The sequence below is a fragment of the Phaenicophaeus curvirostris genome, chromosome 5 (assembly GCF_032191515.1).
Source record: "Phaenicophaeus curvirostris isolate KB17595 chromosome 5, BPBGC_Pcur_1.0, whole genome shotgun sequence".
NCBI lineage: Eukaryota > Metazoa > Chordata > Aves > Cuculiformes > Cuculidae > Phaenicophaeus > Phaenicophaeus curvirostris.
Window position 1 is genome coordinate 54,227,957 of NC_091396.1, and position 17,290 is coordinate 54,245,246.

The 17,290-nt window shown below is 42.4% G+C and overlaps 1 protein-coding gene across 2 annotated transcripts in view; it reads left to right on the top strand.

The window, feature by feature from the left end:
* The first annotated feature begins 889 nt into the window (after nucleotides 1-889).
* PAPOLA (poly(A) polymerase alpha) overlaps nucleotides 890-17,290 on the top strand; it is a 47,791-nt gene continuing 31,390 nt past the window's right edge. The window contains exons 1-4 of one of the 2 annotated variants that reach the window (XM_069858777.1): nucleotides 890-1,205; nucleotides 15,029-15,199; nucleotides 15,750-15,816; nucleotides 17,190-17,271. In XM_069858777.1, the coding sequence (XP_069714878.1) occupies nucleotides 1,198-1,205; nucleotides 15,029-15,199; nucleotides 15,750-15,816; nucleotides 17,190-17,271 (328 nt within the window). In that variant the 5' untranslated portion in view covers nucleotides 890-1,197. The remainder of the gene's footprint in view (nucleotides 1,206-15,028; nucleotides 15,200-15,749; nucleotides 15,817-17,189; nucleotides 17,272-17,290) is intronic. The other variant, XM_069858776.1, reaches the window with a different exon arrangement.

Sequence of the window (17,290 nt, forward strand, 5' to 3'; positions counted from 1 at the left end):
GCTATTACTTTTACTATTGGAATTTTAGCTATATTAATGCCCAACGTGCTTATTCAGATATATTAAGATTTTTATAATCACTCCCATTTTTTTTTCTGTTTTCACACACTCGCACAGCCAAGCAAGTACAACAGTCAGGAACAGAATTCCGAACCATCAACTACCCTAAAGAAACTTTATTCTTTGGGATCTAGATTTACTATATGCTGCCAGTCCAAGTCGCCATTTATCACGAGGCAGCTGAAGAAATAAATGGTATTTTTTCAGAGTAACTATGAGAAAAGGAGATGAAACAGGATGCGTGTCTGTAGAGTTGCTGTAATACCTTCCTATGAAGAAAGTTTTGAGCCGATAGGAAGAGCGTGATTTCGTCTTTGAAATTTTGTGATACTTATTCAGCCTGTAACCGGCAGAGTTTTCAAAAACAATTACTGGGAAAGGGTCTCTTCGCTCTGTGCGGGAGACGAACCTCAGACGAGCCCCCAGGGCTCAGACGAACCGCGCCGCGTTCGGAGCGAGCTCTGCCTCACGGCCCCTGGCGCCCCAGAGCCGCGGAGCGCCCCGAACCTCCTCCCGGCGCTACCGAGACCCTCGGGGTAACGCGGTCTCGCCGCCGTCGTTCCCCGAGCAATGAAAGTCGGCGCTCCGCCCCGAGCCCGTCCCGGGAACCACCTCCCCATCCCCGCTCCGGCCGGGAAGCGCCGCTTCCCCGCGCGCAGGCGCCGCCTCGCAGCCGTTACCGCTTTGTTTTCGAAGACGGGCCCTCGCTACCGCCGGAACTACAGCCCCCAGCATGCCTTTCGGCTCCGGCGCCTCCTGAGCGTGCGCGGACGAGCCAGCGTGGACGGCGTGCGGGGGTGGCTGCACGGCTGCGTCAGGGCTCCCCCCCCTCCCCCCGCTCTAGAATGTTGCTGTGGTAGCGTCTGGGCGCCATGTTAGAAGGCCGGAGGGGAAGAGGAAAGTGAAGCGGCAGCGGCGGCAAGGCCTAGCGAGCGGGTTTCTCTTCTCTCCGAGGCCTGAGCCCGGGCTGTACCATGGTCACCGCTCCCGCTTCCTGGCGGGACGACTGACCGGTCCGGAGGCGGCAGCGGTGGGGGAGGACGACGAAGAAGAGGAGGAGGAGGCGGAGGGAGAAGGAGACGACGCGGTGGTGGTGGCGGCGGCGGAGGAGGAGGAGGAGGAGGGGCCGGAGAGACGATGCCGTTGTAAGTTGGAAAGAGCTCGCCGGGCGTCTGGAAGGCCCGCGTTCCCCCCGCCTCCCCCGAGCGCTGCCCTCGTGCTCCCGCCGCTCGGGCCCGGCCTGTGGGCGCCCCCACTTTCCCAGGCCCTTCCGGTGCCGCCGCAGCGCCAGGGTTGCGCGTCCCCGCCGGCGGGAGGAGGCCGGCGGGGCTTCGGTGGGGCCGCAGTTCTTGCCGTCGTTTCCTCCTTCGCGATCTCTTAGTGGTCGGATGCCGGCGAGGCCCGCTCCGCCCGGGGTCGGCCTGGCGAGGGGCCGCGCGTTTGTCCCGCCCGGCCGCGGAGGACGAAACTCTCGGAGAGTCTCGACGAAGCCTCTCTCCCGGAGGCCCTGGGAACGGCTTCTCCTCGTTCCAGGGGTGGGAGAGACGCGGGCGCCTGTTGTAACAGGGAAATTGAGCGGCGTCCGCTGTCCTTGTGAAACGCGGCGGCTTGGGGGCCGCGGGTGTCGGGGGCGCCCGGCGGGCGGGGGGCTGGAACGGCGCCGAAAGCGCCCCCGGCCGGCAGGAGGGGCTTTTGCCCCTCGGGCTCCCCGCACCGCCCGCGCCTTCCGCCAGGGGAGGTTCAGGCTGGACATCAGAAAAAAAAATTCACAGAAAGGGTCATTGGGCACTGGCAGAGGCTGACCAGGGAGGTGGTTGAGTCACCTTGCCTGGAGGTGTTTAAAAGACGGGTGGGTGAGGTGCTGAGGGGCATGGTTTAGTGTTTGATAGGAATGGTTGGCCTCGATGATCCGGTGGGTCTTTTCCAACCTGGTGATTCTGTGATTCCTCGCTGCATAAGGGGGCCTTGTGCTTTGGAGCTACCTGTCTGTAACCCTGCGTATAATAGGGAATAACCTAATTTCATCATTCCAGTTTCTTTGACGATTTCCTTCACTCTATCCCCTGCTTTTTGTTTTTCTTTCTTTCTTTTTTATTTTTTTTCTCCCCCTGACGTTTTGCCAACACCTGGTTGAAACCGCGAACCTTCCTGTCCTTCAATTCCATAGGCCATGGTAGTATCTTATTATCCAGTATAAGTCGAGGGAACCAGTGATGAGTGGGTGGTCAAGTGGCATTTGAGAATAAGAGGTGTTTATGTGCTGCGTTTAGGTTTTTGGTTTTAGCTGTTGAAGGTGAAAAAATAATTTGATGTTATCCGCTGTTGTTTCACTACTGTTATTTGGGATATTCACTGCTGTTTTAAATGTGAGAAGTGTGTATGAAGAATAGCTGTGGTTGCCTGTTATGTTTGTTTTATCCAGTCTAAAATACTAGTAAGTTGTGGGATAGGTAACACAAGACAAACCTGACTGGAAGAGTTTATTGCAGGAAAAACACAGGGAGTGGATACAGAAAGGAAAATGGTTATGCCAAATAGTTTCTAGTGCTAGTACAATGAGGCTGCAGTGTCTTTATCTATAAATTTTACATGTTCATTATGGCAATCAAAAATTATCAGAAACCAGCTTTGATATTGGCCTCAGGACAATGAAAGGGTGTCTATCTGCCCGTTTTCATTCGTAGTTTATTTTGTTGTGACTATGTACATTCCAAATGCTTAATAACAGTATTTTAAAGTTTGGACTATTTCTGTGAATTGTGATAATAGTGATCCACAAGTTTGCAATGACTTTATTCTTCTTTTTAGGTGTTAGTGATACTTTACCTAGAAGCTTTTAAATACCATTTCATATTTATATTTACAATAATATGGCTCTTTTCAGTATAAACATTACACTAGTGCAGGAGCTTTATTGTAGTTAGGAAAAGCAAAGCTTTCTCAGATTTTGCATTTGTTCTGTCATTTGGATGTTTGGAATGATTGACTTAGTGTTATTCAGTCAAGACTTCAAAGTGAATATTGTAATGCTAGTAAGTTGCAATGCTGGTAATGTCACTTCTTAGGTTTATGGAGTGATACCTCCAACTTAAGTTTAGAGAGAAAAAAAAAGGTGAACTTCAGAAGTTTTCTGTGTAAGTCCTTCCAGTTGATGCTTTTGGGTTTTTTTTTTGAGTGAGAATGGCAGTGACATAGAGTTGCTGTAAACTTTTAAGAAGAGAAACAAATTATATTTTTGATTTTATTTTTGTCCTGACCTTTCAAGAGATCTCAAGAGATTCTTTGAACTTTTTTTTTTTAGGGTGTTGTTTACAACAGGCCTAGTCAGAGCTGATCTCCCATACAACCAGAGATTGTCATCACTCTTTTATTGAAAACCAGTAGTTCACAGTTTTCAAGAGGTGTATGGCATTTTTCGTGTGTGTACGTATGTATATTTCTGTTGGCATTGTGGTTCTATATCCTAGAAACCTCTTTGAGTTTTTGTTATGTTTCTCGTTAATTTTGTGTGTGAAAAGACAGCAACTGCATAAGGGAGAGCTTCAACATTCAGTTGTTCAACAAAGCTTAGAAACAAAGATGAATGTTTCCCCTATTACAAAGATACATTTTGGTGAACTGCTAGGTACAGAGTACTCCTTCATGATTCTCAGAAAGGAGATGCTAGGGAGAAAGGAAGCTCAGAGAGTTGTTAATGTTATAGTTGAGGCTAAGTTTTATGCAGAAAGGCTACTGACTCAGTGAGGCAGCAGCTACATTTATCTAAATTAATGATGTAGGCCTTTTATGTAAGCTGGGCTCTTCTGGCTCTTGAAGTAAAGAAACAGCACTGTGAATCTATGTCTTGTTAAGCTACTGATATTACTGCACTTTATAGCTTCTTTGCTGAAGTTCCCTATTTGCTGAAATAATTGCAAAAGAGATTTGGTGTTTTTTCATTGTGTGTGTTTTGATTTTAAAACCAGAAGTGGAAAAATATGTTGTTGAAAGTGCCATAACTGCTGTAAGTTTTAAATGTTGTTGATACTGGTAACTTCCATATTAGAGTTTTAGAATGTCATTAATGAGGACTTTTGTGAGTCTTTATTGTAGACAGGTAAGCTTATTCTCACTTCTGAAGCAAGTGTTTTGTTTTCTTTCACTGAACTTTGCTTTAGACATATGCAAAGTCATTGTTTTCTTGACTTTTCATTGGTGACTGTCAAGTGAAGTACTGGACTATATTTAAAATGGCTTGCAGTGGTTGGGAGTGGGTGAATACTATGTTTCTGAACAGAGAGCATTCTGGTTTTTATAGACTGTATTATGGAAAGTATAAAATTGTTCTAAACTTGGCAAAAAATAGGACCGACTTGAGAATATTTACATTAATTTAAAGTGATAGTTCTGTTAATCAAGAGAAATCAAGTGTAAAAATATGTACTACATCTAACAAATTAATGCTCAGTATAGAGGAACTGAGTGACAAATATGTGTGGTTTTACAATAGCTTTCAGTTTTCTAATATAAACTCAGTCTTTTTCGGAGTGACACCTGTTAACATGGAGGTACTGCTCAGAACTTGGAAGCCCAGTTATTTTAGGCTGACCAAGTTTCACCCCTGAGACAAATTAATCTCTTAAAGCGAAAAAAAATTAATGGAATTCCTAGTTCTTGGTTTGATACTTCCTTATATTGTTTGATTGAACCTTACTGAATTTCTTAAATTGCTGTGTCTGGAGGTTTTTTTGTCTCCAGAGTAGTAGTAAACCTATTCTTTCGGTTCAAGTGCAGAGTTCAGTAGAAATTTCTTTTGTTTTTGAAGTTTAAACAACTTCTGAAACTCTTGTTAGTAAGAATACTGTGGATGAGTATGTGTTTGGATATGCTTCCTTCACTATTTTTCTGTACAAACTGAAGAGAGAGTCAGAATTCAGGGTTGAGTTGAGTATTAGCAGAATGTTCATTATTTTGCCGTTGATGAGACCCTTCTTGTGTAGGTCCATTATCTGTCATTGTTCCAATACCCTCGTGCAAATCCGATTTGGGTATCTTGAACATCTCATACTAACAGTAGAAAACTTAACTCATGGTCTAAGTGATCCAGCAATTTTCTGCTGGATATTAAAACTTCTGTTTGGGAAGGACAGCTGGATTGTCTTAACCATTTAAAATGTGTTCCTTGGTAACTGATTTGCAGAGACTTCATTAACGTTTTTTGCTTAGATTGCTGAAATTTTGCATGGAGTTATGGCATTAGCATTAAGCCACAAATGTTAACGTGAAATTGCCAATGTCGGTCCTCCTTGGAGGAGACCTTAAGACAAGGAAACAAAGCCCATCAAACTACTTCCACTGAAATATGACATGGTGGAGCTTGAGCTTTGCGAATCTAGCTCCAACTGATTGACCAGGTGGTGCTTGAGCAGTTTTGCTTCAAGAATCTGACTTTGGGTGCCTTACATTAGTAATTAAAAAAGACTGAATTTTACTGTGCTAATAGACAAGAGAGGATAATCGTTGGGATTCCTTAAATTGTGTGTTTTACCTTGGTGTGTGGAAGTAATTAGCCACAGGTCTTTACTGAAGTTAAAAGTTTAGAGTTAATGTGTGGATTGTTTGCACTATTTTAAGACACTTCACAGCCTACTGTTTCTCTTGCTTCGCCACTGCTGGCCTTAACTGCATTTCTGTCTGGACAAGCTCAATACTTGGCTGAGGTTTAGCGATATATTAAAAGAATTATATGCTCTCTAGCAGAAGCAAGGCTTGATGGCCATACCTGAAGAGATTTCCATGTTTACTTGGCACCCATTTAAATTATTTAGATCTTGAGTGGTTAAGAACTTTTTCAGGATGGATCAGAGATGAGTTTTCAGCTTACATGGCATTCAAACTCTTTGTTTGTTAAATATTATGGCATCTGTTTTTAAGATTTCAGTTGTTTGTGTTGTCATTTATTTCTGTGAAGCATAGCAGGTTTCAGGAGTATGATGTTCAGATAATGCAGTGCTGACTGCAACTGTGTTTTTATGCTTCTCATCGCAAACAATTCTTAATCCTAAGAGCACAAAAAAACCCCAGTAGAACTGGGATAGAATACTGGGAGTGAAGAGGGAACAAGTCCTTAGAACAGTAGGGGTTTTCTCGTGGGTGACAGGAGGGTTAAATACAAAGCATGCTTGAAGAAGTTTGTGACAGGATCCTTGTTTATTCTGAGGATGGAGAAAGGTTCCAGTGTTGTAAGAGAAAGTGATAGTACAGTACTTTAAATTCTTATCTTGATTATTTATGGGGTAGTATTATATAGATATACCTGTATTTTCTCTTAGTCTCTTTTCAGTTTGTGTGGATGTGTGTTCGGGGTGTAACCTGATCTTTAAAATGTGCATTGCAAAGTTTTTCCCATATCTCACAATTGTCCTCCCTCTAGCTTAGAACAATGTGTAGTTGCTTCCATTTGAAGGAGCTTTAAGATGTACAGCTCTGGAAACTAAAGCCTCTTACAGGCTTTATTTAGGTTTTTTCCTTCCACTTCTGCACTCTATTGTAGAACAGTTGTAGCAGTGGCCATGTTACCAGGTTTTGTTCTTTGTGAAAGGGCTGGAGAACAGGCCTTATGAGGAGCGGCTGAGAGAGCTGGGGTTGTTTAGCCTGGAGAAGAGGAGGCTGAGGGGTGACCTCATTGCTCTCTACAACTACCTGAAAGGACGTTGTGGAGAGGAGGGTTCTGGCCTCTTCTCCCAAGTGACAGGGGACAGGACAAGAGGGAATGGCCTCAAGCTCCGACAGGGGAGGTTTAGGCTGGACATTAGGAAAAAATTCTTGACAGAAAGGGTCATTGGGCACTGGCAGAGGCTGCCCAGGGAGGTGGTTGAGTCACCTTCCCTGGAGGTGTTTAAGGCACGGGTGGACGAGGTGCTGAGGGATATGGTTTAGTGTTTGGTAGGAACGGTTGGACTCGGTGATCCGGTGGGTCTCTTCCAACCTGGTTATTCTGTGTGATTCTGTGATTCTGTGTGTAATTCAGTAATTATTGATAACAATATAAGAAGATACTGCCTACCACAACTTCGGGTTCTGAAGAAAAAGTTGTTCAGCTCTACGGTTGCCACCTTAGTGCAGACTAGAACTTTGTGTGTTTGTGTGTTTTAATGGGGAAAAAGTACATGTACATTTCTGAGAGAAAAGTTCTGGATCATAAAAGTACTGCTTGAAAAGTACTGGATCATAACACTTTAGGATTAAAACATTGTTGCCCAATGTACAGGTGGCTTTAAACTGTAGGCATATGCTCTTCAAAAATGCAGGTCAAACCTTAGCAACAACAGTAGCATGTTAAGTTTAACTCTACATAATTTTCTGCAATCCTGTTTTGTATTTGTGCTTTTGACAGGTACCTTGTATTCATAGCAGAGCGAGAGCAAGATCTTCATGAGTATGTGTGCTTGTCTAGAAACAGAGATACTCCAATCTGTATCAGATTTTCTTTGTGATTTTAAAAGGAAAGTTTCCTCTTTTTTTAGTTTCGTTCTTTTTTCTTTTTATTTTTTTTTTTTTAATGGCAAGTCCTAAACATGCTTTGAGTTGAGTGTCACACCTTGACAAGGTCTGCCAGATGTGCCTCTGCTGTTGTAAAAATTGAGTAGCTGGGATGGGACTTAAGGTTGTTGTTTAATCCTCTTTGATTTTTGTTAATAACTTAACTTCAGTGACTAGCAGCTTTGACATACCACCACCAACCCTCCACCTCTCCCAAGGCCTTCACTATCTTAATCCTCTCTGGTAGAAGATTAGCATTGATACTTACCGGCCTTTTTTTTGTAAAGTAAATCTGGTAGTTTCAACGAAGGAATTCCAAAAGTGTTTTATCTTGATGTGTCACAGATTAAAACTAAAATGTCTGTATGTCTTTTTCAAGAGGGGGATAATGGAACAGAGTGAAGGTAAGTCTAATGTTGGTCATTAGCATTTTCTGGCTGAAGTATGACATGCCAATGCAACATCAAAGTTGGGAAAAAATCACCACTTAGTGTCCAAGTTTGTTTCTCAGTGATAACTAATTTTTCACTTAAAAAGCAGCTAGCAAATCACAGAATCACCAGATTGGAAAAGACCTCCAGGATCATTGAGTCCAACCATTCCTATCTGCCACTAAACCATGCCCCGCGGCACCTTATCCGCCTGTTTTTTAGACACCTCCAGGGAAGGTGACTCAACCACCTCCCTGGTCAGCCTGTTCCAGTGCCCAATGACCCTTTCTGTGAAATTTTTTTTTTCTGATGTCCAGCCTGAACCTCCCCTGGCAGAGCTTGAGGCCATTCCCCCTTGTCCTGTCCCCTGTCACTTGGGAGAAGAGGCCAGCACCCTCCTCTCCACAACCTCCTTTCAGGTAGTTATAGAGAGCAATGAGGTCTCCCCTCAGCCTCCTCTTCTCCAGGCTAAACAACCCCAGTTCTCTCAGCTGCTCCTCGTAAGGCTTGTTCTCCAGCCCCTTCACCAGCTTTGTTGCTCTTCTCTGGACTCGCTCCAGAGCCTCAACATCCTTCTTGTGGTGAGGGGCCCAGAACTGAACACAGGATTCAAGGAGCGGTCCCACCAGTGCCGAGTACAGGGGGAGAATAACCTCCCTGGACCTGCTGGTCACACCGTTTCTGATCCAAGCCAAGATGCCATTGACCATCTTGGCCACCTGGGCACACTGCTGGCTTGTGTTCAGTCAGCTGTCAGCCAACACCTCAGGTCCCTCTCCTCCAGGCAGCTCTCTAGCCACTCTTCCCTTGGTCTCTAGCACTGCTTAGGGCTGTTGTGTCCCAAGTGCAGGACCTGGCATTTGACCTTATTAAACCTCATCCATTGGTCTCAGCCCAGCGGTCCAACCTGTTGAAATCCCTTTGCAGAGCCCGCCTACCCTCCAGCACATCAACACTTCCACCCAGTTTAGTGTCATCCGCAAACTTGCTAAGGGTGCACTTGATGCCTTCATCCAGGTCATTGATAAAGACATTGAACAGGGCTGGACCCAGCACTGAGCCCTGGGGGACACCACTTGTGATCTGCCTCTAGCTGGCGTTAACTCCATTTCCAACTGCTGTTTGGGCCTGGCCAGCCAAGCAGTTTTTAACCCAGGAGCGTGTGCGCCTGTCCAGGCCAGAGGCTGACAGTTTGCTGAACAGAATGCTGTGAGAAACTGTGTTAAAGGGTTTACAGAAGTTCAAGAAGACTACATCCACAGCCTTTCCCTTGTCCAGTGATCAGGTTGGTTTGGCAGGACCTGCCTTTCATGAACCCATGTTGACTAGGCCTGATCACCCAGTTCTCTTGCATGCGCTTCATGATAGCACTCAAGGTCACCTGTTCCATGACTTTCCCGAGCATTGAGGGCAGACTGACAAGCCTGTAGTTTCCTGGATCCTCCCTCTGACCCTTCTTGTAGATGGCTGATGGGACACCAGCCAGCCTTCAGTCAAGTGGAACATCTCCAGTCAGCCTGGACTGCAGGAAGATGATAGAAAGGGGCTTTGCAAGTATGTCTGCCAGACCCCTCAATACTCCTAGGTGGATCCCATCTGGCCCCATAGACTTGTGAGTGTCTAATTGGGCAAGCGAGTCTCTAACCACTTCCTCTTGGATCATGGGAACTTTGTTCTTCCTTGACTCCTGGGTGTGTACACACGGAACAACTTTCCTTGCTATTAAAGACTGAGGCAAAGGAAGTACTAAGTACCTCAGCCTTGTCCTCATCCTTTGTCAGAGTTGTTTCCTTTGCATCCAGTAAGGACTGAATATTCTCCCTGGTCCTCCTTTTACTGTTAATGTATTTATAGAAAGAATTTTATTAACTTTCACTGACTTGGCCAGTCTGAGCTCTAGCTGGGCTTTAGGCCTCCTGAATTTTCCTCTGCATGATCTCACTTCTTCCCTGTAGTCCACCCAAGAAGCCTGTCCCTTCTTCCAAAGTTCATAGATGTTTCTCTTCTTTTTGATGTCCACACAGATCTCTCTGCTCAACCAAGCTGTTTTTTCTCCCCACCAGCTTGTTTTCTGGAACATGGGGACGGCTTGCTCCTGAGCTGCCAGGATTTCTTTCTTGAAGAGCACTCAGCCCTCTTGAGCTCTCTTGCCCTTTAGGACTGTCTCCCATCGGACTTTATCAACCAGCCTTCTAAGCAGTCCAAAGTCTGCCCTCTGATAGTTTAGTGTGGCTGTTCTGCTAACCCCGCTCCTCGCCTCACCTAGAACTGAGAATTCTACCATCTCATGATTGCTTTGTCCCAGGTGTCCTCCAACCATCACAAAGCCTTCCCTGTTCACAAACAGCAGGTCCAGTAGGACGCCTTTCCTTGTTGGCTCTTTCACCGGTTGTGTGAGGAAGTTGTCTTCCATGCACTCCAGGAACCTCCTAGACTGCTTCCTCTCCACTGTATTGTACCTCCAGCAAACATCCGGAAGATTGAAGTCTTCCACAAGGACAAGAGCTAGCGATCTTGAGACTTCTCCCAGTTGTTTATGGAAGAGCTCATCAGCTGCTTCTTCTTGGATGGGTGGTCTATAACAGACTCCCATCACAATATCTGTCTTCTTGTGGGCTCCTCTGATTTTTACCCACAGGCACTCCATCCTGTCATCACCATAATTGAGCTTGAGGGTATCAAAATATTCTCTAACATAGAGGGGTACCCCATCAAGTCTACTATCTTTCCTGTTACTCCTAAAGAGTTTATATCCCACCACAGCAGCACTTCAATTATATGAGTTGTCCCACCATGTTTCTGCAATGTCAACTACATCATAGTATCTTTGCCCTTCAAATAAATGCTTTATTTGAAGCTTCTTATTTTTGTGGGAGATAGTGAAGAGAGTAGGGAGATGATAGATAGATCTTCTTCGGTTTATAGTAACTTTTGTGATTTGCTGTCATTTAAATGAATGAACATGGATTACCTAGCACTAGTTAGTTTATTGTATTAAATGAGTTTAGCTAACTTTTTTGCCAAATACTTTTTTTTTTCCTGTTGTATTACAAAGGCACTTCTCTGGTATCTTTTGGTGTGCTGCAGAAACCTTAGAGTAGCCTTAACTTCAGCAGGAGTAAACAGTTGAGCTTGAACTTGAATGCTTTTATCTGACAATAACCTATATTCTCTTCAATATTAATCTGTATTGACTGGAGTTGAAAAAGTCAGCTTTACAACTGAAAGAAGGCAGCTGTGCTGAGAATTGTTATATAGCATCGCAGTGAAAGTGTTCTTACTAACTCCTCAGCCTTCAAAGACAGCCAGAGTATTTGTGTAGGAAGGTCCTCTGCTGTTGACAGCACCCTTACTTCTTATAAAATACTTGAATATAAAAGCAGTAATAGTAACAACTGTAACGATTCCCAAAGATGTATATCAAGTCATTAATAGGTTGTTTAAACTGCTTGTTTTAGTGAACAGTTTCCAAGCTTATTTCATGTTCTGTGACCATGCTCTGATGATACAGTATGGGTTGAGATAATACTTGTTTAATGGTGTTTTATGAAGACAGACCTGCATGTCACACTGCCAGGGTTATGCTGTAAACCAGATCAGGGAAGGGATCTGATGTTTGGTTGTTTTTTCTGTGTTGTAATTTTGGGGGCAAGGTGAAGGATTATATTTAAGTTGTTAGTTCTTGAATTAGTGAAGCATGGCCCTTAACAAGCAGGTGGAAAACAGAGAGCTTAGTCAGCATTACTGACTTCAGGAGTTTGATTCACGGTGTCTGAGTGACACTGAGTCTATTTTTGAAATCTGGATATGGCTTCTGCCAGGCTGTGCTTTGTCAGCCCTTTCAATGAAGTCTAAGATCTGTGGAATTGGATAAAATTTCTAGTTATGCATGGGTGAAAATGACAGTCAGACCGTCAGGAAATGTGCACACAAGACTAAGATATTGATTGTGTGAGGTTACTTATACAAGGTTTTAAAGCAGTAAACTGCAAAATCTTACAGTAAAAAGCAAATTTATTTTTTCAAATTAACATTTGGGAAAAGGGCTGAAATTGTATAGGATGGGGGATCATGGGATTGAGACCAGCCCTGCAGAGATGAACTTGGGGGTTTTGATTGATGAGAAGCTTGACATGAGCTGGCAGTCTGTGCTTGCAGCCCAAAAGACCAACCATATCCTGGACTGCATCAAAGGAAATATGGACAGCCGATCAAGGGAGGTGATTGTGTCGCTCTGTTCTGCTCATGTGAGACCCCACCCAGACTACTATGACCAGTTCTAGAATCTTCGATGTAAGGAGGATGTGGGACTGCTGGAACGGGTCCAGAGGAGGGCTATGAAGATCATCAACAGGTTGCCCAGGGAAATTGTGGCTGCCCCATCCCTGGAGGTGTTCAAGGCCAGGTTGGATGGGGCCTTGAGCAGCCTGATCTAGTGGGAGGTGTCCCTGCGCATGGCAGGGGAGTTGGAACTAGAAGATCTTTAAGGTCCCTTCCAACTCAGACCGTTCTGCGATATGGGGGAATGTTGTGCTTGCCAAGAATGGGAGTTTTAACATAAGCTGTCAGCTTGAATTCTTGGTGTGGAGGATTCTCTTTTCTTTAGACTTTGTCTGTATGAAAGTTGAAGGACACCAAACTGATGATAAAGCTTTTGAAGAATAAGTTGAACTCAGGAAAGAAATAAGTTCAGATTAATATAATCTGAATTTAAAATATTAATTTCACATTTGATATTAAATAAAATGTTACTATATACCTTTGAAATGGGAGTACTCCTAAATAATAAGATATAACTTAAATAATGCACATGTGACACTTCTGCACAAGCATTGTCTTAACTTGCAAGTCGCACTGACTTTAATAGTTGGTAAAGCTTTTTGAATACCTGTTGACGTAATAGCCATGTTTTCTGTAATGTGTGTTTTAATGAGAGATCATGATGGTTTTGTTAGTCTCTGAATGATTGGTTCACTTAAGTAACAAGTCGGTTTCAGAAAAGAAGCTTGTCACTATGCTTCAAAACAATTTGTCATTTAAAAACAAAAAAACAATAATTCAACAAGTCAAGGGAGTTAAATTTCAATCCAAACAGTAACGTTATTAAATGTGCCCATAAAGTGGCTTGCGATAGAAAGAGAGAGAGAATAAGGAAAAAGATGGGGAGAAAAGGGAAGAAAAAGGGGTTTATAGCTACCACCACAGGTCCACAGACATCTGGTGTCTCGGGGGGTCCTGGTCCAGAAGGCGTTCCACTTCCATGGTGGGGAAGATCTTCAAAATTCAGCTGCTCCAGAGCTTTCTTTCATGCTAGTCAATCTCCTTGTGATCCACCTTTGCTCCTGTGGAGATGTGTCATTCTCCACCTAGGAGGCCACTTATGCCAAGAGAGGAGTGTCTGCTTTGGAGGCAGGTCTCCTCCTCTTGTGCATGTGCTCCATCTGGCAGCGGCGGTCGACTTGGGGTCTCGTGATGAAGGCCAGTAGTCATCATCATTCACAATAGTAGGGAGCAGGGAGGCTTAGAGACAGGTTCAAGCATGCTTTCTTGGGGTATGGGTCTGCGGTAAGTCCCATCGTTAATTTTCCTGTCTTCTTTTCCTTTGCTTGATGGATCTTTCACAATGGTAGGGAGCAGGGAAGCTTGGAGACAGGTACAAAACCTTCTTGAGATAATGGTGTAGGTATGGGTAGCAGAGAGGCTTGGAGATAGGTACAAAACATTGCTTGCTGTTTTTGTACCAACTTTGGCCATTTTCCTGCATCTATGATCACAGTCAAGTTTTGAGGCTTAGCACCTGATGAGAAGTGTTGAGGCAGAAATCGCTCCTTTGACCGACTCTTACAGCAAGATTAAATAGGCTTAAAATTTGGCTGTCTTAAATGTTATGCTATGTAATTTATTCTACACTACTGAATATGTTCAAGGTTTGGGGTTTTTTTAGTGGTTACCTGGTATTGCTGGTGTCAGTTCAAAGAAGTTTTAACTTTGCATGTATAACATACAGTAATCTCTGAATCCAAACACTTGTGCATTCCATGGGACCAAGTTTAGTTTTGAAACACTTAGAATTGGTAGCTCAGACTGTTCTCAAAATAAAGCTGTGTGTAAATGTGAATATATGCCCATTATGAAAACAAATATATACCCATTATGAAAACCTATGTAGCTGTTCTTTGTCAGTATGCTCATGTAGGAAAGCCGTTATTAGTTCTCATTATACCTTTGCTTTTGTGTTTCTGCTGGAGTTCTTTTTCATGGTCTCCTTTCTTGTGACATTGAAATATGAGGGATTGACTTCAGAGTATCATCTTTGTTCTTGAGGTTTGTCTCTATATCCATCTGTAGTGCAAAAAGTGCAAGACAAGGATGATGTGAGGGTTTGTAGCTTGCCTCTTCAGTAGTGAACTTGGCCCTTACAGGTTTAACCCATTGGGGTGGGTTAGGCTTACTTCAGACTTACTCCCCTTTTTAGAGAAATACTTAAGATGAAGTAAAATGTCAAGTTAAGGAAACGTGAGGGATGTGGAGAGAATACTGCTTACATCCTTGGTACTTGTGCTAGGCAAAGTTCAGCCCAAACCTGATATTTCACCCCCCAGCCCCCAGCAATGTTCTATGTAATATTACCAGCATAGATTAAGCTGACATTGTTCATCTAACCATCATGTTACACTAGCAAACAGCGAAGTCAGCTTAAAAGTAACTATATGATGCCAGTGGGCTCAAAATATACCAAAGGCTCCTTAATTATGTCAGTGTTTTGAGTGTGTGGAGTCAGCTGATCAAGCCTCATAACCACTTGTAACCCTCTAATCAATATTTAGAGTTGGAGAAAGGTAGTTTTGTTTTAGTCCTTAATAACACGGTTTTAACATAGGTTGATCTTGGATGTAAATGCTAACAGTAAGCTTAATTTCATTTACTTAGTATGTGTCTTTTGTCTGCTACTTTGATGAAAAAAAAATTGTTTTGTTTTGTTTCTGTCAGTAACTTTATCTAATTGCCTTTATTAGTCCCGTTACAACCCAGGGATCACAAACACAGCAACTGCAGAAGCATTATGGCATTACCTCACCTATCAGTTTAGCTGCCCCCAAGGAGTTTGACTGCATGCTTACCCAGAAATTAATTGAAACCCTAAAACCTTATGGTGTATTTGAAGAGGAGGAAGAACTGCAACGCAGGTGAGTAAACACTCACTCTAGTAGTGTTTTTCTCCTATGTTGAGGTTCATGTAGTTGACTACTGTACCTCAAGCATGTTTATGTTCTTAAAATTCTAGCAAAATATTAATCTTTATTTTTGGTACTTTAAAAGGAATGCCTCAGAACATGGAAAGGAATTTAAATTACCTTTACATTTTGGAGGCTGGCTTGAATTTTTTTCCCTTCATAGTTATTTTGTTGTAGTGGCCCCTAATAGTTTTTTCCTTATTAAGCTTTCTAGAGTCTCTATCTTGCAGTACTACTTCTCACTCTTCTTTTAGGTGCATGTGTTTTATGAATTCGGGTTTTATTTTAAAAGCGAGTAGAACTCACGTACCTAAAATGCGTGTAGGCCTTGCCTGCTGGAATTTTTTTTCATAAGCTTAAGTCACTTGGATACCTTTAAAGAGGAGAAAATAGAATGTTGCAAGAGTGATGTTTTTCAGTGAATGATTGTAATATATCTTCAAATAGATCTGCAGTGTTTTGTGTAAGTTGATGACCCGTGATTCTGCTGTTTTATCAATAGGATTCTAATTTTGGGAAAATTGAATAACCTTGTAAAGGAGTGGATACGGGAAATAAGTGAGAGCAAGGTATGGATGTATTTTTCGTGGAACTGTTCATACTAAGACTGCTGTGGGTAGATGATTCTCAAGTATGTTCCCATTCTAACAAGATCAATCTCCGATTTGGGGATAAAATTGGAAAAACAAGTACCTTTCTGTAACTTCAGTTGTTTCCAGGCAGCAGCACTTCTTCAGAGTAGAACCGTGTCAAAGAAACCAACTGATAAATACTGCAAAAAGTTGTGGCAGTTTTGATAGTACTTTTCAGTTGTTCCCTCTTCTCCCAAGGTAGAAATATAGCTTGACTTCTGGTAAAAATACTTATGATTAGTACTGTGTTAATTATAAAATGGATATCTTGCAGGTTTATGATCTGTAGTCTTTTCCTTTAATGTCAATCCTGTAAGGTTGCTTTTTTAGCCTCTAATAATGGTAACAGTGAGTTTTGCCTGGTTGTAGTCCCCTGTGAGCCTCCCCCCACCCCCCCAAAATCTTTTTTGAAATACTGTAGACTTGCAAAAAATGCAGAGGTGGGAATGGCTTTTTTAGGGCTAAACCCCTAATTTTATGAGATATTTTGGTTTGAGTATGTTTAGGACTCTTCTACACTTCTGTTATGAAATAGGATTTTATATATGGACAAGATCAGGGGGATGGCCCTTCTATGTATGTGTTGATCCTTGAAAATAAAGTAGTGATAGTATCTTGACTGATGTAATATTGGAAACTACTTAAGTTAATCCAATATACTTTGCAAAAGAATTAATTTTGTTTATCTTTTCTGTGTAGCCTTTAATGTAGGGCTTCAGATTGTAACACTGCTTCCTGTTACAAAAGGGTAACTGTCTTTGCCCATAGTATTGAGGATCCAAGAGTTTTTTTGAAGATACATCTATTAATGTTTAAAGATTTGTATCTGAACAATTTTAACATAAAATAAATATCTCTCCCAAAACCAAATTTATCTGAAGAAAATAGTGTGGGTGTCTTTGAAAGTAATGTAATAAATGCTAGAACTGTGAATGTATTTTTCTGTTGCTGTAAGTTGGAATTCATCTTCAGTTTCTAACTCTGTCTATAATGCCCGAGTATTAACCAAAATGTGTTTAATGTCCATAACATTTTAAAGCTCTTGGACCTGAAGTGTAGAACTGCTGGAACAACTATCAAGCTTGAGACAGTAATGTGGTTGAAATAGTTCCCAAGTGACAAAGATACCTTCATCTTTTCTGTCAATACAAAGATCGTTATTTCAGCAGTTACTCCACCATAAATACAACATAAATAACACCATAAATAAATAAATTTTTGTAGGATATTCTCCTTATATTTTAAAATAAAATGTGTGTGTTTTTATTACTTGTTAAGGTAAAATAACCAATGTTATTTATTCCACTTAGAATCTTCCACAATCTGTAATAGAAAATGTTGGAGGAAAAATTTTTACGTTTGGGTCCTATAGATTAGGAGTTCATACAAAAGGTAACATTTACTTTTATTA